Here is a 21413-nt window from a genome sequence, read left to right as displayed (position 1 = left end):
ATAAAACCATACATCATTAAAACAAGGCTGGGAAACACATTTGTGTTTCTCAGACTGCTGCAAACATCACTGTACAACATATGGAGTACAACTTAAAAAAAATAATTTTGCACCAATGCAGATTTTCTTTGGATAGACAAAAAAATAAGTACCTACTTTTACATGATTGAAATATGAAAAAATATAATTCAAAATACAATTTTCTGTTCTGTAAAAACATACATGGAAAACAAGAATCTACAAAATTGACACAAAGTATGCCATTAATCGGCTTACATTGCACACAAATGATTGTGTTTTCCCTTTATAAAAAGTTTGTGTTGCAAGTACTCTGATATACTTTAAGAAATTCAAACATAGAAAAAATAGATAACACAAAACATACAAAAGCAGTACCTGAAACTTTTTACTTTAGGTCAAGAGCTGTACAAAATTATTCATGCATGTATTTCTAATTTAGAATGTTCTTTCTAACATAAGCATTAAAAGTGTTCATGCAGAAACTACAACAAATGTAAACTTTTTGACTTTTACTTCTCACTTTCAAATCCCAAATATCACTACAGTTTGCGTATAATCACGGGTAATTATCACTCTTCAGTCTCTTTTCAACAATTCTTTGTGTGAAGCATATATATGTATATATATTTAAAAAAGCTCAATTTCTTCTCATTAGTGAGCAAAGTGATTTCAGTCCTCTCTGTGACTCTTTGCAGGTCTTCGTGTACATTTGTTTGAGTCAGATATGTTTTCCTGTCAGGAAGAAGAGCGGCCGGTCCTCTTTGGCGTTGGCAGTCTGGAATTCGTCGCTGAGCCTGAACCTCCACTCTTCCTCTAGCTCCAGCCTGCCCACGGTCTGCCTCAGTGAGCTGCGATCTGCGCTGATGACACACAGGGTGGCACCTACAGGGAGGAGACATTTTAACCAGGACAAGCATGTCCAGCAAGATTTAATTACCAATATCATCTACAGGATTCAAAGTAGACAGGCTTTCATTTTAATACTTCGCAAATCTTCTCATTTTCATTTATGCTATTTTAACAACTTTGATGCAGTTTCTTGCTGTGTTGAATGCAGGGACAGAAAGATGGATTTACCAATAAGTCAGAATAACTTTATAACTGTTTATATGAACCTTTTAGGTAATTTTTAAATGTATTTCAGTAGCTGTATGGATACATATGTATGATAAATATAAAGGAACATGTTTCATCTAATTTATAAGCCATGTCCACATTAGTGATTGCTGCAATTACACACTGTATATACAAATGTGTTATTTGGTGTTTCTTAATCATTCATTTGGAACAAGACCTTATAGTAAACGATTAAATGTGCAGAAGGACTTTCAGGCATTCAGAATAATGACTCTGACATCATGTAAAACCTGATCTGCAAACTGTGTTAACTTCTTTTTCAACATGTTTTCAGAAGGGTCACATGTAAAGCTATTTTTATGTGCTGCTGTACCTTTGAGAAAGGTGAACTTCTTCAGGAACCCAGGGGTCACAAACGTGTCAGGAAAACAGAGGAGGAGGCCGCTGAACAACAACCCCGTGGTGCCGACGTTGACAGAATGAGGTCTGGAGCTCACAAAACACACCGTCACCTGCAGGAGGCGTGAAATACGATAAAATGTATTTGGAAACAGACCCAGACTTGTTCGTTTAAAAAGTTAATCTACTTCAGACGAAAAAGCTGTGATGTCCTGCGATCATTTGTGTGATCATGTGCCTTTGCAGTTGGATGGATGTGTCTGTACCTCAGGCCCCAGGTTGAGGTAACAGTCCACAGTCAGAACCGGGTGTGTGTAGTTCTTGGTGCTGAGTGGAAACAGTTTCTGGCTTGTGTGTTGCAGGTATTTCTCCAGGAGGAGCTGAGCTGGTGTAGCCAAGAAAAGATGCTTGCTGTCAGGAGCACAGATGTATTGTGAGGGCCCCACTGAGGTGGAAACATCTGTCATCTGAATAAAAATGAGCATTATTGACAACTACTCAGAGCTCATATTAACCACAGATTTACCTCCTGATTCATTACTTGTTTGTTATTAAATGAATAGTCTAAAACATCAACAAAATACTCAACATTTTCTCATGATGGAAGATGTTTTTATCTGAGAAGTTTAACATTTCTGATAATGTACAGTTGAATTCACACAAATAAAAAAACTTGTTACCATATTTTTTAAGCCTCTACCTTGGTCTTGATAATAAATGTTTTGTATCCTCCAATGGCAATCTGCTTCTTCATGACGCTGAAGTTGTTGAACTTGCAGACAAGCAGCCCGGCGCTGTGCAGCCTCAGTGTGAAGTCCACATCGTGACACGTGAAGCGGTTCTGGTTGTACTGGATGTTCTGACTCCGGTCAACGTTGAGGAAGAGGAAATCGTGAAGGTGACCTCTGGAGAACGGCTCCCAGTGTTTGAAACCTGGCTCAACAGTATAAAATAATTTTTGCAACATTACAGTAATACCAAATCAGGGGAGTTTGTTTGGATGACTTCTTTTTTATAAAACAAAAAAGGAATCTCAATAATAAAAGATAAAAATAAACTATTTCAATTGGTCAGTTTCTTTTTTCTTGTTTTCAAAAATTAAGAATAGAAAAACGAAAGAAATTATGTATCCTGACCTGTGGATCCACAGCTGCTCCACTTCCTGATCCCACAAAGACCAAAGTGAGCTAAATCTGGACAGGCCTCCATGTGCTGCAAGACCTGTTTCAGTGACACAGCATGGTCCACTGGGCCACTGAAAAACAAATAAAGATCGACTTTAATATATCCAAAGCAAAAAAAGATTGCACAACATCCTAACACACTTCTTATACAAGCAACAACTATTCTGTCCTTTACCTTGGCTTGTCAAGGTCCACTGCATTCCACATAACACAGGAGTCATCGGCGAGGATGATGAAGGGCCAGACGTCGACCGCGGGGCTTCCTCCCTCTGAGCGCCGACTGCGCTCCAACTCCAAGTTGTGATACGAAAGCTCTTTTATCAGGAAGTGAGCAGCACCTGCAAAAATATCAGACGTTGTTTAGAAAAATGATAAATAATAAAACAATCAAATAAAATAGTAATAAGATTAAATAATAAATAAAACACAAGAGTGCTAAACAGCAGCGACATACCTATACCAGCTCCATTGAAGACGGTGGGCAGCACCAGCATGATATGGTTGGGCCAGTACTTCTTGTAGACAGCCATCTCATACTCTTTAACCACGAGGATGTGCAGATGTGACGCTCCATCCATAGCATGATACAAGTTAAACAGGCCGTGCTCATGACGGCCGGTGGTCGGAGTGAAGATTGGACTTTTGACGCAGTCTGGGCTCTGTGAAATGAATGAATAAATGTTGCTTTAAAAAACGTTTATTTGTTTGAAAATATTGTCAGTAAAATAAGATATCACGTCCTTGAATGTTTCTAGACAGTGCCACGTGATGCAAAACGTAAATAGTAAAGTAGAAAAGACATTGTGGTATGATCAGAAGACTTCTGCTCTTCTTCTCAAACATGTAATATGCGTGCATAGTCTTATTTTATTTTAATTTTGTCATAAGAAGAATTACTGGAATGTCAAAACAGTTTGAGTCATAGTTTTAACTATTGCCCCATCTAGTGGAGGAACCAGGAATTGTCGTCACCACTGAAAATCATCAGCATCAGTTTTTTAAGCAAAGGGATAAAGTCTGTGTCTATATCTGATATGGTCAACAACACCAAAAAAAAAAAAAAATTATATGTTTTTTTCATGAATCAATAACACAATATGACAAATTTTCAAGCTGTTAAACTTAAACTTTCTTAAAACCTTTCTTTATTTGATTTTATTACTTGTTATCAGTAGTGTGAAATAAAATCTTGCAGCATTGTTTTGGGCACATTGACTGTGAGTGCAGCAGGACTCCAGCTAAATGTAAGTTTATATTAAATCAGGATGTAAAAAAGGTGAAAATGTTCATAGGTGAGATTTAGTGCTTGATGTTTTGGTGATGAAGGACTCACCCAGTCAGAAGTAAGAGGCAGCCTCAAGCTCTCCAGTTGGCCTCCTGGTTGGCTGAAGCTAAAGTAGTGCTCTTTAGATTTTGGGATGATGAAGTAGAGCTGAATATCTTCTCCGAGCAGCAGATGAGTGAATGTGAAGGCGTGCAGTGTCGACTCGTACATCTGAATTAGGATCAGAGGAAACTCTCATTTACAGCTCAGAAGCACCTAGATTGTAATGTCTCCTACTGTTTGTGTGCAATGTGCTGACCTGGTATCTGGGGTTGAAGCCCAAGTACTGATGACACTGTTCACAGTGATGATAGGTGTTGTAGGCCGCATACTTGGAGAGCTTGATCCTAGTCGTCCGTCTGCGCAGGTACACATCCTCCTGCCACACAGGGTTTCCTTCACATCACAAAGGAGGAAAAAGGAGATTATAACAAAGGAAAATAAGGTCTGACAAAGAGCCCTGCAAATATGCAAGTCTTTTTTTTACTTACCATCAGTACGTGGTTTAAATCCAGGGCAATATATAGTGCTGATGTCATCATATTTAGCATCATGAATAGTGTAGTCAAAAGGTATTTTCTTCATGATTTCTGTGTTGGGCCAGGGAGAATTAGGTGGGTGGTACTGCACCCCTTCTGTCTGGGCACCTAAATGCAAAACACATTTTAAAAAGTATACATCTGATATGAATTTACAGCACTAAAGGAAAATATCAGGCCACAGATTTATAAAAGCTACAATAAATTATATTACAAAAGAATAAAATGAAAACTGAGTCAATTCATTGAAAAGTCTCAGTAATTAACACGGTAAGGGTAAAAACTGGTTTCTGCCACAATTATACTGACTGGAGTTGATGTCTTCCTCATCGTAGATGTCCACCTCCATGAGCCTGATTAGCATGCGAGACAGGATACCCAGAAAGTGAAGGTATGCCCCCGTTTTACCCACCTAAACATCAAACAAGCAGCAAGGGGAAACAGTAGGTTTATAGTAAATGTATTGTTACAGCCCAAAAAAAAAGCTGAAAGGAAATGGAGCAAAGTGACACAGGTCTAAAGACCAAAGCATAAAACCTAATAAAAACAGATTTTTGTTGGAAAATATATAATGATGCAACAATCATTCTATAAAACAGGCATTTCCAGACTTTTTTTCTAAAACAAAAGTGGACCACCTTTCCTACAAGGTGCAGAAGACAATAAAACCACTCCTTTTTCACTCACATGGAAAAAAACTGGCAGTAATCTAGCTGGAAGGCAATAAAAGCATAAATGCCTTTTTTTAAAGCCTCAGGGGTTTAAACACAGCTCAGAGGCTTACTGGAAAAAAGGAAAAGAAAGTAAAGTATGAACACAGATTACAGCATGAGCTAAATCTGAACAGGAAAAATAGAAACGGAAAGACTGATATTACCTGTGGCGGTCCGCTGAGCAGCAGCCTGCGAGGATGGAAGTTATCACTCCTTCCTTCAGCGCGGTTGCAGCTGTCCATGTGGTAGGAACGAGGAACCGTCCACTGACGATAATAAAGTGATTGCTCTGTACATGTCATCATTTTACTCAGTAAAGGTCTGTGCAAAAAGACACTGCATGTTAACATGTATACATATTATATTTTCACTACTGCATGTTTTTGACCTCCAGGTTTGGATACACAACAGCGTATCATTATTAAGCATTACGTTATTTGTATTGTAAAAAAAAATGTTTCTACTACCTGAAGCTGCTTGCCCAAGCAACAGACATGTGTGGCAAGAATGAAGTACATCGTGGAAGCCCACTGCTGTCACTGGCTGTGATAATGTCGTAGATGGCACGAGGAAGGAGCACAGAGGGCGGACGGCTCAACCCTCGCGCCCATGAGCAGCTCAGATGAGAAGAGGAGGTTTGTGGGGATGAAGAGCCAGAGGATGCAGACTTGGAACGAGTTTGTGCCTGGGAATGAGGCTGCTGCTGGGAGGTTGTTTGAGTGTAAGGTTGAGAATTTGTTTGAGACAGTAGCTGAACTTGACCGTAGAGCAGTGGCTGCAGCTGGGAATTTGGCTGACCCAGGGGATAACTTTGAACTTGAAGTTGGTTTTGGTGGGGAGGCGCAGTCTGAAGGTATGAAAATGACTGAGTTGAGGTCTGGGGCAGAACTTGATTCTGTGGTTTTGATGGAGGCTGTATGGTGTCCAGTGTCCCTTTATGGACATTTTGAGAGGTGGTGCTTTGAGCTGGGAGTGTATCAACAGCTCCGTCAGGACATGGCTGGAGTGGCTGAGTGGACGATGGGGGAGAGTCTCCTGGAAATGACCCAAAAAAATCAGACAGATCATTAAATTAATTAGAAGTATTTACATTCCATTCTGACTCTCACCCTACCATTACCTTGTCCCTCCTCCTCTTCATTGTCTGTGCTGCTGAGTTTTTCAGCATCACTTTCGATCTCGTCACTTCCTGGTCCAGGGTTGTGTGGCGGCCGTGACTCTGCCTTCACCAGATAAGCAGCCAGTCCCAGCTCTTGTTCAAGAGTCGTACGCTGCAGGTAGGAGCAGCTTATCACCCGAAGATCACAATACTTCAATGACCTGTCAGATACAATTTTTTTTTTTTTTTTACAATTTTACATTACATGTTTTCATTTTAGTATATTTCTTTCTTTATTTTTTTGCTTTTTTTTAAATAAATTATCAGAAAAGATTTAATCAGAAGTCAGAATGTCTTTGTGTAGCTCTCAGTGTGTGAACCTGGGCAATGATTCTCCAAGTGGCTCAGCTCCTGACAGGATAAGGATGCAGGGGAGGGCCTCCAGCTCCAAGTAGGTACGAGGAATCCAGTCAGCATCCTGAATCTTTAACCATATCTAAAGAACACAAAAATAAACAATTTTCATAATATGTTCACTTTTTTCTTTTAACAATTTGTCAGTAAATGATAAAATTATTTCATATTTTATATCAACATGAACTACTATCCTACCTTGATCTGATCAGTGAAAGTCTGTCCGATAGTCAGAGCTTGGTTGGGATTCCCCAGGATGATTTCAAAACTCTCCTCTAACCCCAGCTGCCTCCTCACTCTTGACAGCCGTCGATGGGCCCACACTGCCAAAGCCAAAGAAGGGATTCGCAGCAGGATCATGTGACCATGGTGGGAGGGACACTGCTGGGCAGCGGAGAGCAGAGATTGTACAATTTCCATGGTTTCCACAGAGGTGTGTTTGTGGAGATTGGGAGAGCTGCTGATTTTGCCAGATGCAGCCATCAGTGCTACACAGTAGTGTCGAATCAAGACTGTAGTCCGGATCACAGCGCTGTGCAGCTTTGGAAACCTGGAAACAAGAAAGAGAAAGACTCAATGGGCTTTCAGTTGTATTTGTGGTATAGTTTAAAACTTTGCCCAGCATTTAACTCATTAAGACTACTGTTTGTGGGTGTCGCACCTTTCTCCAAGGGTAGATGCCATGCTTTCAAAAGAGGAATCATAACGCATCAGAGGCAGGCTATTTCCTGAGCGAGTTGTCTCCAAAAGCTCCGACACACCAAAGTACCGTGTCCTCTCATGATACAAGTCCACATCCTGCACATGCAAGCACCCAAAATCAATCATTTGATTTTCAAACATTTGTATCACTATAGCTGTCTACAAGAAGTACTGGCCCAACCATTGTATCACTGGACACAGAGCTGTTTACATATGTTCTATATGTTTACACATCACAAACAAAACTTAGACTTACATTACTGAATGCAGATGGCCAGTTGATCTCGTTATAGGGGCTGATGCGAGTGCACTGTGTCTGAAGGGCGAAGGGAAATGAGGTGACGTGCAGAATCAGGATGTTTGTGGCTTCTGTCACTTGTCGTGAGTTCAACAGTTTATCCACCAAACCCACACCACTGTCTGCACTGCAGCAGGATGAGCTGAGAGGGAAAGGAAACAGACCCACAGAGGCTGAGTAACACATCTGTTAAACATACTGAAGAGACAATGAAACGTATACACAATATTTGTTGGTATCTGTTCATTTTTCCTTGCTTTTCTAGCAAACCTGCAAACATCCCAGTGGGCATGGTCATGAACCAGGATGTAGAGTGTATAGGAGTTGCTTTGTGCTTCTTGGATGAGGCTGTCAATTTGTGCCTGAGCACTCTGGTCCATCTTAACCACGTAACGCTCGGCCTCCTTTTGAGACATACATTCCTGGTCTGAACTCCCGAGCTCCTGTAGAACGCCTGGTAGCCAAAAAAAGTGGTAGAAGTTATACAAGTTAAAACAATTTACATACCAAAAGCAAAAGTATGTCAACGCTTCTTAGCTCTTGACAAATATTGTACTTAGAAGCTGACTAATAAATGCAGTTCCTGACAAAACAGTCACCAATTAACTGAATAATTGACAAACTAATTGATTTTACTAACCAGAGTTCCAGAGGTGGAAAACAGTCTGTTGAAATGTGACCTCAGAGGGCGGGACCAGGATGAGGAAGCTGACCCTGTTGAAGGAGCCAAGGTCAAGGTTCTGTGTGCTGGAGTCTGCTATAGCACACACGTGAGACAGCAGCTTTCTGGCTACTGCCAGCTGGATGGGACGGACCTCCCGCCATTCTACAGTGTATTCTACACACACACAAATTCAGATTGTTAAGGATTTTCCAATCAAAGAAGAAACATGATACATACAAAGTGCAGAAGGGGCAGACAACTCAATTTGACTGAGAATCTTCAAAGTTGATACAGTGATACTAGAAATGTGAAGCTCAAAGGTATGAAACAGCATACAATACTACTGTGGACAACCTATGATCAGCTTCTTCAAGCTCTATTTAAAATCTGACACACTGACACTAATTCACTTTAGTTCAATTAAATTTAGTTTATTGAAATAACATTAATTCAGAACAAATGTCATCTCAGGTCACGTGTCAAAACAAATGTGTCTTTTAATAAAAAGTTACATACTGTATATTTTACATTAGGGATTTTAAAATCAAATCTTAATGGCTGTTCAGGAAAATTGCAAACCCTACACAAGTGTTCACCTTCCTTGTTCAACTACAAATTTTCTGCGAAACAGTTTATATTTTCTATATTCTACACTTTAATTCACAGCTCAATCACTTTGATCTTTTTTTTGTTATTTTTGTAAGAAACAATTTTTATTTTTCTTGTTCCCTCATAAAGTTTACATTGGAGCTTTTCAAAATAAAAAATAAATATCAATTTGAGTGATAACAGATCTACTTTTTTTCCAGTAGACTTGCTCAGCATAGGCTTCCTTAAAATGGGTCTCTGCTGTGTTTTGTTCTTACCTAAACAAGTGTCTTTGGGACTTGAAGTCGTCACTTTAGGGCTTGATGTGTCTTTTAAACTTTGTTTATGTGAATCCTTTGGACTGTGTGTGTCTTTTGGGCTGTGTGTCATATTAAGACTCCTGTCTTCAGCTAGTTCCTGGCTGCTGGACGGGGTGGATGGCTCATTGTTATCCACACTGACGCTGTCTAGGAGAGAGTCCATATTACCGTCTGAGAAAAAAAACAACACAAATACATGTTAGTTCATTATGATTAAAACACACATAAATATGTTGAAAACAATTAGATTTACCTTGACCAAGGGAATTGCAATACTGAATAAGTTCCTGAGCAGCTCCTGTGTAAATCTGGTGGCTAATTTCTTTCAGTCCGTCACCAGGAGAAAACATACTCTCTGCTAAGGCACGACACTGGTGTTTACCTGCAACACGGGCACAAAGACACACAATATCAAGGTTTTGGAACTTCATAACTTCCAGAAAAAAATTCACACCAGACTTACTGTATTTCTAAAAATACATTTCTTGCCTGTTGCTACGATGCAGGATTGCGTTTCCTGTCCGGGTGAGGTGACAATGATGACCACATAGTTTGTGTTTTCAAGCCGTCCTTCCATCAACCTGGCAAACATCTGCTGAAGGCCTTGAGCCAAAGACTTGACTTCTTCTCCCATCACCACCACACCCTCTCCACAAGATGATGCAGCGAGCTGGGCGAGCCAGGGAAGCTGACTGGGGGTCAGGGGTTGTTGATTGTGTGGAGGTAAAGAGAGATGTTGAGGGAGGCCCGGCAAAGCAGAAGGGGTCTGGAGACAATCAAATTTAAGAATCTGGTCACTTACTTAGTTATAATTTAATAATGATTTGTTTTAGTGAAAGTATAAGTATCTGTGTTTCTCTTGTCATGTCTGACCTCCATGCCGTAGTGCCTCCCTTGGGTTCCTGATGTTTGAGATTGCTGAAACTGTCTGATCTCGCTCAGGTGGGATTCCCTCCATGACCTCATGAATATCTGCTCCAAGTCTTCAATCAGAGGCACCTGCTCAGGGCCTGGGAAAATAAACAACAACATGTAAAATATTGGTAAATACATTACATTAGTTACAGAGAATATGACGTGATAAACATGATTCAAATTCAATGTAAGGCAACATTTTTATTACTTTTAATTACTTTAAAACAAAGGTAAATCCAGCATACTAAAACCACCAGAATAAAGGAAAGGTTTTGCACTGACCTAGCTGAACGAGGTAGTAAACAGTGAGCAGAATCTGCATCTCAGCAGACAGTGGCTGAATAGGTGACGGCCCATAATGCTGATAGACTCTGGGGAGTGTTTGTGAGCTCATGTAACAACTCTGGAGCAGAGAACTGACGAGCACATCACTTATGTTGCCAGTGAGCTGAGGAAGAGGGCCATGACCTATGTAAACAAGAGGTGTGCAAAAAAAAAAAAAGAGTAACAATGCTCATCAGTTTAATTCTGTCATAGTTACAATAACATGTACAAGCGTGCAACAGTGTAGTTTTCTGAGTGTTTTTGAGTACAACTCATACATGTATAACAGATCTTCTAACCTCTAAATATGACAGGCTGCAGTCTGCAGGCGTGTAATAGCTGATCAGGCACTATTAAAGACAAGTCCGGGGGAGACAGTGGGTTCGAAGATCCCCGTGATGAACTCTGAAGGACTGCACTCTCTGAACATAAAAAGTAAAGAAAGAGAGGAAGACATTTACCTTCATTACATTGAGCATAAAAACAAATAACAACTGACTGAACGTATACACAGAATATGTTTCTGAACCTGTTTGTACCTGATCTGGCTCCATTGGGGATGACAGAAGACACTGATAATGCTGATAAGGCTAATGATGATGATGGTGGTGGCTTCACAGTGCTTTCTGTCAGACTGCTGCCAGACGATTCAGGCGACCAGCCTTTGTGTCTCTTTTTTGGGGGGGCAGCATTTGAATGGGTCCCTATTAGATAAAAAAACAAAAACATTGTGGATTCAGATGAAATTTTAACATTACTACATATACATTTTGTTTTGCCATTTTCTGTTTTTCCCCAGCTGCTCAGAAGTATCAGCTCTAGAGCTTTGATCTTTCATTAATAGTAATTGCCTGAGAAGCTCAGGAGTCACTCTTCCCATCTTAATACCTCACAAATTAACACAGACACTAAAAGGTGTTTAGGGAGGATTTTTGTGGATAGTGTCATGCAAAAGAGTTGTATTTTAGTCATGCATTTATCTGCCTGCTCCTCACAAGTATCTGTTAAAATACAGTAATAATGGAGACACATAAAAGGTCTACTTGTTAAAAGGGCAATGAAAGAAAAAAAAAGAAACACCGACAGGAAGGAAGAGTTTCCCTCAGAGATAAAGCAGGAAAAAAAGAAGATGAGACGAAGAGGGAATTTTACAACCCTGGTTTATAGAGGAGGCAGACTGAGTGAGAGGGAGGGAGAAGGACAGAGAGGCAGACAGAAGAGAAAAGAGGTGGAAGTTTACTGCTCCAAGTGTTGGCAAATGAAAGCCGAGAAAACAATGGGAAACCCCCAACAAACAATGCAGCTGGCTGCATCCTGTGCACTGCATACACACACACACAAGCACACAAAATGAAGGAAATCGATTCCGACAAACATAAACCGCTCATGTTTATAAGCACAAAAGAAGGCAGTTAACAGTAACCAAAGTGAAGAGAAATTGTGTTATGCATCATATCAGTAAAATCAGCATAAACTTTCAATTGCTAGTTAAAATGCAGCTACAGCTTACCTTCCAAACAAAAAACATAGAGATATAATCTGGAATAAGTTTTTACTGCAGATGAAATTTATTCCTTTTAATAAGTTTAAACAAAAATTTAGAGTGATTTTTGTTTAAACTTTTCAGGTTTCTTGACCTGTTTATTGGCTCAAAACACTGTCAGGACTTATGTTAATACAAATGTGTCAAGTTACAATTAATGGTTCTTCTAAGGTTCCAAATCTTTTAACTGGAATTTTATCAGTCTGAACCAAGCAGGGGAAACTTTTTAAACTGATACCTAACATCAAATATAATTAAACTGCTAAATAAATCTTCTGATTACAGCATCTATTAACACAGGTTAGCTAAATGAAATAAATACACATCACCTGCAATGGCTGTAAATAAAATATGTCAGTCGATCAAACAACAGGTTATTTGTGGATAAACACGTAAATAAAAAGCAGAATCTGTACCTGTAGCCATGGGTCTGCCAGGCCCTGATTGATTTAAAGGCGGCTGAGAAATGGAGGGAACTGCATGGCTGCCGTTCAGCAGCGTGTGGGGGACCTCAGCTACTTGTGCCTCCACATGTGATCCTTAAAAAGTTACGAATACAAAAGGCAAAAGTTGGCTTTGAATAATAAAAACTTTCAAATGAGAATAATTATTTTTTATTCACCACATATTATTAATAATAATGTTAATAATGTTAGGCAGCTCTATGATCAAACTACACTTAACTTAATTTCAAGGCAACACAAAATATCAAGTTAGAAGAATTTTTAAAACGGACTCAGAGTTTTTAGGTTTAGCTGAATGTCTGCGTGTGATTTTCTTTATACCTGTATAGCTGCCAGGTGTGTGTGATGCGTGAGCCAGCGCAGGGTTTGGTGGCTGTTCATCTGACGCCAAGTGGCCTTCTGACAGACTCGATCTTATTTGTCTCATCCTGCCATCTAAAAACAAACAACAAATTTGTTATCTGTCAACACAAAAGCTCCAAACCTAATGCAGAAAAAGTTAAATATAAAAAAGCTTAAAAGGTGAGCTCATGAGTGAACTAAACTGGACCAATTACTCAATGTGAGAAAGTGTCTCTACTGCGTCATACATGTAATCTGTGGAGCTGTGTGCTGCTTCACACTCGCTCGTCAATACTGTGTATACAGTTAAAGACAGTGGAAAGGAGGTAAACGCAAAAGCAGTCCTCAGGGAGATTCATCAACAGTTCTTAGCCTGCTGTTTAGGACAGTCATTTCCAGAACATACTTTTCCCATCTCGTCCTGTCCTCCCTTATATTTCATGTTGTCAAAGCAAATCTCCAGCTGCACATATCCTGCTGTTAGGTAATTGTTTAAATAGCAAGAGTGGAAAAAGTCCAGACCAAATTATCCACATATTTTCTTGAAAACCCATAGAGTTCATGTGAACTACTCAGTCATTGAGTGTTGCAATTAAATCAAATCCATGCAGCAGAGGAGGAGAAAAAGGAAAGTAAACGATTGGAATGGAAAGAATTTAAGACTGATTGCAAGTGTCCAATCAACACTTTTTTTTTTGCTTCATTCTGCAGGAACCACAGTGTCTGTTTATCCTTCTCTCCACTAACACCCGTCTTGCATTAAAGTAAAATTCTGGGAAAAGTCGATGTTTTGTTCTTGTCAGACAGAAGTAAAAATCAGTCAGCCGACTTGCTACTAATGTGACCCTTGTGCACTGGATTTGTCTTTAGCTCTTGGCTGGGTTTTGAGTTTGGCTTGGGTAACAAATGCTCTCAGTCTAATAATCTCAAACAAAAGAGTTAAGAAAGAAAGATTCAACAGAGCAAAGAGAGGGGTAAATATATCCCATTAGAGTCCATTAGCACCAGATGGTATTCCTTCATATCATGGCCTACAGGCTGTGGTCTCTGAGTAAACTCTAAAGTCTGACCTTTCACCCCTTCATGAGGCTGCACTACCAGTCCATCAGGTCACATTCATACATTCAGAGATTTGCAACAGACAAGTCAAGAGATTAAGACTTTTTGTAAGACAATTAAAAAAAATGCTATTTTTAATTTTAATTTCTAGTTACAGTAAGAATGTAGGGAGAGCAGAGTCTAACCAACATCGGACTCTCCAAAAAATCTCAGACCTAATGAAGTCACTAAAGCAGCATTTTGAAAATCAGTCTTTATTGCTTTAGCAGCTACAGCTTTCACAGTAATGCCATTACCTACTTACTTAATTCTAAAAGTGAATATTTTAAAAGTTCCTTTTTAGTCCAGCATCATATTATCTTTATATATAAAGTTATATGATTTTAGTATCTTTTGTATCTTACACAAAAAGGCAAAATGATTGCCTTAATGATAAATCTGAGACTGATTTTGAGGAAACTACACATTTTGCTGTGAAGGTAGAAACAACACGTTCATCTCTTACCATTCCCCCTCCAGCAGATGGGAGCACCTTTAACCAGGACACCCTGGTTGTTTCTGTAGAGATGGTACTTTAAGTGCTTCTGTTTCTTAGGCTGTGTGCTGAGCTTCAGGTTAATGTGGTTGGAGAACTCGGTGAAATAACGAAAACCTTTCTCTCCGCAGCCCATGCAGTTTCCTGAAAACCCTAGAAGAGAGGAGAGAGATATGATTGTAAGTGTAGGAGTTTTGTGCAACCCTAAAGGCACAGATGTATTTAAATCAAAGTAAGAACGTAGGGACATTGTTTCAGAGGTTAAAGTTAACATTTTGAAACATTTAGTCTTTTCAACAGAAACCCAAAATATTTTTTTTGCGTAGGCCTCCTGCCTCACCTAGCAAGGCGTTGCAACCCCGTTCATCTGGCAAGAAGCGGCGGTCGACGGCACACACCAACAGGTTGTCAGGCAGAGAGGGGGACTTTACTCCGACAAACAGGAATCCAGGAGGGACATCCAAGGATTCTGATGCAAGGGAGGACAAACGCAGGTCCTTCCCAGCCTGACAAAACCCTGTTAGGAGGACGAGGACAGAATCCATTTATAGAATAATTTGGCTGATACATTCAGGACAGTTGATGAAGTAACTTTGCATATTTGCTGCCAATATAGGTTTGCTTGTGCACGTGCCATCTGTGGTGCAGCATCCCTCGGGAGGTGGCTTCATCTGGTATGGTACTGGTGGACTATTGGACTCTGAGCCATCGTCATCGTCTTCATCTTCATTCAGTGCACGACCTGTTGGAAAATAACAAAAAAAAAAAACCATTTACAAAATAAAAACTTCAGGATGATTTTTGTGCAAGTCATGAAACTGTAAGCATGATATTTGAATCTGGATCCAAAAGCACTTTGAGATCATTAAGTTGGAACTCAAACTGACTGTGATGTCAAAGTCCCTTCACCTGCTGATGTATTCAACCCACCATCCTGTATCAGTGACTGCTCTGTCTCAAGATACAGCTGTGTGAAGACAGGCCGAGGCACTATGGTGTTGGACCTCAGTGATGCCTCTATGGAGTTATGCAGGACCTCCTCAAAGCGTGTACTCCGCAGCTGGCCTGCATACGAGTTCCCCATTGGTGTCCTGCAAACACACAGTCACTGTGATTTAAATAAACAAAGTTAATTGACAATTTTGCTTTACCCTAACACTTTATAATGTGCATTAGGGTTTAAAGACAAAGCAAACAGAAATAGCTTTTGATTATCCAGTTGAAGTAGAGCTCAATAAATGAAAAAAAAAACAACACAGTTAATCTTAATGTTGTGACTTTTCGAATAAAACAGACCAACCTAACAAATAAATGAGGGAATTAAAGGTAAAAAAGCATCAAAATGTAAAATGGAATAAGTATCAAAAGATGTTGAGAAAACAGTAAGTCTTCAGTTTATAAGATGTATTTAGGAAGCCCTCTGGCTTTAAAGTTCAATGTTAAGTTACAGACAGATAAATCCACACTTCTGCAAAAAGTGTAAAATTCAGGAGTACATCTGCTCACACACAGAAAGAGAGAGAGAGAGACTCACACAGGCCTAAACTGTGGTTCCTGCTGCATGGCATTGACCCAAACAACATAATATAAAATCTGCTGCACTGACAGAGTCAGGACACCCTGACCTAGACACAACTCCCTCCCTCTGTTTTTCTGCTTTTTTTTCCTCCAAGTGCTTCTCTCTGACTTGGCTTCTCTTCCTTGTTTAGTTCTTGGTTCCTCTTAAACAAATGGAAACAAAATGTAAGAAACACAGAAAGTTTTCCACAGACGAAAACAACCAAATGTGTCATAGAGCAAATGAACTGGTTCAGCAAGAAGAAAAACAATAAAATTAACTGGTAATCAACCTAATCCTCCTTTTAAAAAATCTGTCTGACAGCCTCTGTGCTGGCTGCCAGACCAACAAGAAGCTTCACATGACTGACTGAGAAACCTGGTAGCATGACACTAATAGACCAGGGAGCAAACTGAGGATCAGCTTAATGAAAAGATGTCAGTACAGATTTAAAGAGCTGTGTGATGTTACACAGTTAAACACTTTTCTTTTCATTTTCATCATAAAACTCTTAATGTCTTGATTATTTACCTTATTAGCAATATGTGTACACCTCAATCAGCAATAAATGTTATTTGTATAATTTGGGAACTCCAAAAAAAATTATATTAATATCTGTAGCAGGCAACATCATTGCAAATAAATAAATAAATAATTTTAAAAAAATAACACAATGGAAATCTTAAATTTCTTTTACTACCAAAATTTATATTTTTTGTTGTATGATATGACATTTTGTTCCACATGAACCTGCACAATAAAGAACTATGGAGATGTTATTGTCAGTCTTTATCTTTCATAAAGTTTAATAATAAATCAGAGGTAAACAACAGAAACTCTACAATAACCCCTGCTTAATGAAATCAGAGCCAGAAACTATATAGTATAATTATTAATAAAAACTAATCTCTTAATGAGTTTAAAAGTTACAATTTCTTCTTAAAAACAAAACAAAACAATGTTTTGTCTTTGTCAGAAACCAAATACTCAAAACTATTTATTAAAATTTAATTTTATTCAGAACTTTGCTTAATTAACCATTAGAGTTTAGCAAACTACAGTCAAACTACAGCACTGACAGCAGATGCCAGCCGCAGTGCAGGTTGAGCCCCTCTTTCAAAATACGGCTCCACGTAAGGATGTTGCAGAGCCAGGTTTTATGAGATTCTTCCCAGCTTGACGCTCTCCTCAGAAATTCAAGTCGAAGATGAACACACGAGCCTACCTTCTGTTTCCACACTTTCATATGTAAAGAAGCGGAGCAGAGTTTTAGGGCCTAGCACCACCTTGTAGAGGAGCGGAGGGTGGAAGACAAAAAGGCCCCGTCATAACACAGCCAGCACTGACAGGAAGCAATCACACCTTCTGCCAAAGAGCATGCAGATGTTTTTACAACCAGGGACAGTTCAGACTAAAAGGGACATGTAGAGAATGTAGAGAAAAAAAAGGGTAGGGAAAGTATCTTCTACTTTTTACAAGATCTTAATCAAACCTGTCCTTCAGATCATATGACAACAGGAATTTTAATAAAATAGCCAAGTGAGTAATTATTATATAATATCAAATTTGTTATTTTTCTGAGAGTATTGCCATGGATTACACAACATCCAGTTCTATCAAGTACTGTGTTATCAAATCTAAGGGCTGTAATCTAAAAGTGCACACAAACACTTTCTGTGGTAAAGATCCTGGACTTGCCTTTAAGGTAATTCTGGTATTATCACCGAATGTCTTCCCTGCCACACACAAAAAAAAGGACGGCATGCAGCTGAGATGTCAGAAATAAGCTGTAAGTAAAACTTCTGGGAGAGCTTTGTTGATCTTTTCTCTCCTCCCACCTCCCCCTCTTTCCTCTCTCCTTGACGTGGAAGTGGGAGATCCTTTCATCTCCCCCCCTCGTCTTCTGCTTCTGCCCCTCTTTCACCCCAGGGAGAGAGACACTATTGTGGTGTTTTATGACCCTGTGAACCCCATTCTCGCCACTAACCTCAAACACACACTCACACACACAACCTCACACAGATGAAATTTTTACTTACGGCCCCTCAAACTAATACATTTTCCTCTAAATATTTTAATACTGCAAAGGATTTGGACAAATATTTTTGAGGCATACTACTTACTAAATATTTTATAATGGATGTAGAAGGTTTTTAATAACAGACATTTCTTTTTATTATAAATTAAAAACAAAGTAAGAATATTTGATAGAATCTTCTAGTTAGCTAGAAAAGATTAATTTCAACTTAATTCTCAGGTAATTTTGGGACTACTCAGTCCTATTTTTCCATGACACACATCTCCGCTGCCTGCTAACGTATGCAAACACTCATATATAATCTCTGTTCCGAGGGCACGGCTGAATTAGTTTGAGGGACGTCTCATGACCACAAGGTCAAAGGTGAGTCCAGATAACAATGTTTAAGTAAGACTTTGATGTGGCCTATACTTCTCCTACACACACACACACACACACCTACACACGCACACACACACACACACACACACACACACACACACACACACCCAGACACGCTCTTCCATGGTTTCTTGCTCAGAGGACACAAAGAGCTTGTCTTGGAGGGGGGTGAAAGGTCAGGCTGGGAGAGGTCAGATAAAGAACCCCTGGCTTTTTTTTTTTGCTCTGAGCCAGGCCCACATACCAATCTCTCTCTCACACACACACACACACAAGCATCAACACTATTCTCTGGTTCTGTTCAGTGTGACACACAGGATCTCCACACAGATGCAAATGCTGCTGAGAATGAAATGCACTGACAAGGATAAAAGGCATAAGCAGAAAATGTGTGTTTGGCTCAGGTTGTGCTCATGTTTGCTAGACCCAAAAGCAACCTATAAGACCTAAAAAACGAAACAAACAAATAATTTAAAAAAAACTAGAGGTTTCAAAATAAAAGTAAGGTCAGGTTTAGTTTATGGTTAAGGGTGAGTCAAGTTCCTGCTATGGTTGAGGCTAAATTTAAAGTAGCATTCTCTGAAGTCATGCCCTGGATGGATGCACTTGTGTGTGAGTTTGTGTCAGAAGGAGATAAGATAATAGCAAAGGAATGCAGAGCGGTGTCAGTTGCCCGCTGCAACATCTCTTTCAGGGATGAAAAGTTGAATTAAAACAAAAAAAAGCCCAAACAAACAAACGACAAACAAAAATAAAAACCGCCTAGCTTTACAGATGCTCTGTGAAAACACAGCCTACGGCACACACACAAACAAAGCAAACATGCTAAAGAGGATGCTCAGATGGGAGCACTGCTGACCAGTGACCCACAGCAAATGCTTCCATTCACAGTTTGCCCAACAGACACAGGATCGATGGCCAGCCAACCCTGCAGCGAGCTGTCCGGCCCTCCGTCCACACAGTGAACTGAACAACCAACCAAGACCTCAGAGCATCACCTGCAACTCACAACCCATTTAAAATGATTATGTTTTCTTGCACATTCCTACACTAATTCTGTACAATGTCCTTTACAAAACACATTATTACCATTTAAAAAGCGCTAAGAACACAGAGAAGACACTCAGCTGCAGTGAGACAGTGCCATCCAACACAACATGTCTTCTTCAGGTCACTGTGTCAGTCTACACGATGTCCACCTCCCTGAATGTTCGGCGTCTGCACTGCCTGACACTTTGTTATCTCGAGGAACGTCCTTGAGCACTTTTTGTTTCTCCTGCGGCCCATAGCTTACGTAACTGTGCAGGCCCTTGTATTGTCTAGCTGCAGGAACACCTGGCTTTAAGTGTATTCTCGTATGGCTGCAGAATGTTTCGCAAATTTTAATTTGGGCATGGAGAAAAGAAAGGATCCCCCACGGTTATAGCTAAGAACAAATAGGCATTATTAAAAAGTGATTTTTATCCAGACTTTGCAAACTAAAATACTCAACAGTCTCCTCCGGCTCAACATCACCAACCATAGCAAAGATAATTGCATAAAAAATAAAATTAAACAGATTTATTTTGCAGCCTTAAGACACATAATGATTCACTACAGCCCTGACACATAAATAAAACAACAATAAGCAGTTTGACGGTTTCTGACACAATGCAGTCCTTAAACATAACTTTTAAATTAGGACACAAAATAAACGAGTTTGGAATATTTGTCCAGCATCTGGTGAAACATTTACATTAAAAGTTAATAAACTAGTTGCAGTAGAACTACAATGCTGACTAAATCAGGCCTGGCCTGTTTAATTGTTAACAGAACTTTTAGGGATTCGTTTTAATGCAGAGCTGCGAAATTTCTTTTAAAAAGGGGGTACATTTTGATTTTTATTATCTTAGGGTATTAAGTTATTTTTCTAACTTCACATTTCACTAGGCTTACATTAAACTCAAATTAAGTAAACACACACACAAACACAAATAATATATGTTTTATCCTGAGTTATTTAAACGATAAAAGGCGGACTCCACAGGTCGCATCGTTTCGGACATTCCCTGTTTCTTATCAGCATCAGCAACAACTGAGGCGGCAGAGCGCGAGGCTCAGAGTTGTATTTTATCGATAACAAGTCGGAACAAACAAAACAAAACAAACAAACAAACAAACAACCAGCCGCAGCAGGACCGACTCACCTCCGCTCTCCTGCGACACGAGCAGAAAAAAAGCTACTTTTCTCCGAAGGCGAGCAAACGGGTCCACGGGGCTGCCACCATGTCACCAGCGCGAGACCTGCGGAGAGAATGACTTGGGTGTCGCGCGTGTCATCACCTCTGATCCTGCGCGAGCTCCCTCCTCCCCCTGCCCACCCCTCCCCCCTCTGCAGTGGTACGGTCCGGCAGCAGGCAGGCTGAACTCATTTTTACCAAGGCAGGGTTATTTATGAGGGGTTACACTGAAAAGATGAAATGTTCCCACAACATGTCAGTCAGCATTACAGACAAAAAGGAACTGGAGAAAAATGCTTCAAGGATTTGGTGCCTGGATGAGTTAAATGTCCTTACCTGTCCTACACCTGGACAGGTGTAAAAATACAAATTATAACAAGTAAAGTGATTTGCAACCATTTGTATATATATATATATATAAAATGTAATAAATGTATTTTTTGACTTAGAATTTCATTGTAAAACAAACTCATCTGTAGGTGAAAATAGCAGCATTTTAGCATTGTGGTTTTTTTTTTTTGGTGTTTTTGTTTTTAAACGTCGGCTCTAAATCTAATTCTGCGCATTTGTCACTGCTAAGCTTATTTAAATAAACAATTAATCAAAGAAAGAGGGAAAAAAAAGAAAATAAGAACATTACAAATCTGAGAAACAAACAAAAACCAGCTGGATGTTCTGAGAATCAATTTATAG

General features: G+C 39.6%; 1 protein-coding gene across 2 annotated transcripts; it reads right to left on the bottom strand.

The window, feature by feature from the left end:
- Nucleotides 1-415: 415 nt before the first annotated feature.
- On the bottom strand, nucleotides 416-20813 carry greb1 (growth regulating estrogen receptor binding 1). 2 transcript variants are annotated; one of them, XM_037979694.1, is made up of 34 exons: nucleotides 20688-20813; nucleotides 15434-15615; nucleotides 15159-15266; nucleotides 14865-15041; nucleotides 14495-14677; nucleotides 12910-13023; nucleotides 12541-12663; nucleotides 11121-11285; nucleotides 10881-11003; nucleotides 10540-10725; nucleotides 10216-10352; nucleotides 9832-10108; nucleotides 9596-9724; nucleotides 9301-9513; nucleotides 8411-8608; nucleotides 8041-8224; nucleotides 7729-7912; nucleotides 7432-7568; nucleotides 6969-7320; nucleotides 6737-6852; nucleotides 6378-6577; nucleotides 5725-6292; nucleotides 5422-5578; nucleotides 4854-4956; nucleotides 4497-4652; nucleotides 4265-4401; nucleotides 4015-4176; nucleotides 3136-3340; nucleotides 2857-3019; nucleotides 2634-2752; nucleotides 2198-2430; nucleotides 1764-1964; nucleotides 1472-1610; nucleotides 416-903 (listed from the first exon to the last, which is right to left on the bottom strand). In XM_037979694.1, exons 2-34 carry the CDS (start codon nucleotides 15606-15608, stop codon nucleotides 740-742), a joined length of 5988 nt encoding a protein of 1995 aa, XP_037835622.1. In that variant the 5' UTR covers nucleotides 15609-15615; nucleotides 20688-20813; the 3' UTR covers nucleotides 416-739. The 2 variants fall into 2 exon arrangements, with proteins under 2 accessions (XP_037835622.1, XP_017274122.1); XM_017418633.3 differs by having other exon boundaries at nucleotides 15455-15615.
- Nucleotides 20814-21413: the final 600 nt, after the last annotated feature.

Source organism: Kryptolebias marmoratus, linkage group LG15 (assembly GCF_001649575.2).
Source record: "Kryptolebias marmoratus isolate JLee-2015 linkage group LG15, ASM164957v2, whole genome shotgun sequence".
NCBI lineage: Eukaryota > Metazoa > Chordata > Actinopteri > Cyprinodontiformes > Rivulidae > Kryptolebias > Kryptolebias marmoratus.
The sequence above is the reverse complement of the archived record's forward strand: the minus strand, read 5'-3'. Positions and strand labels throughout refer to the sequence as shown.

Excerpts from the sequence above, each read along its gene's own strand:
- greb1 (XM_037979694.1), bottom strand. The coding sequence starts at position 15,608 with ATGGGGAACTCGTATGCAGGCCAGCTGCGGAGTACACGCTTTGAGGAG. Across the intron at positions 15,267-15,433 it reads TGGGTTGAATACATCAGCAG|GTCGTGCACTGAATGAAGAT; the intron begins GTGAAGGGACTT and ends ATTTTCCAACAG. Across the intron at positions 3,020-3,135 it reads CTTCAATGGAGCTGGTATAG|GTGCTGCTCACTTCCTGATA; the intron begins GTATGTCGCTGC and ends ATATTTTTGCAG.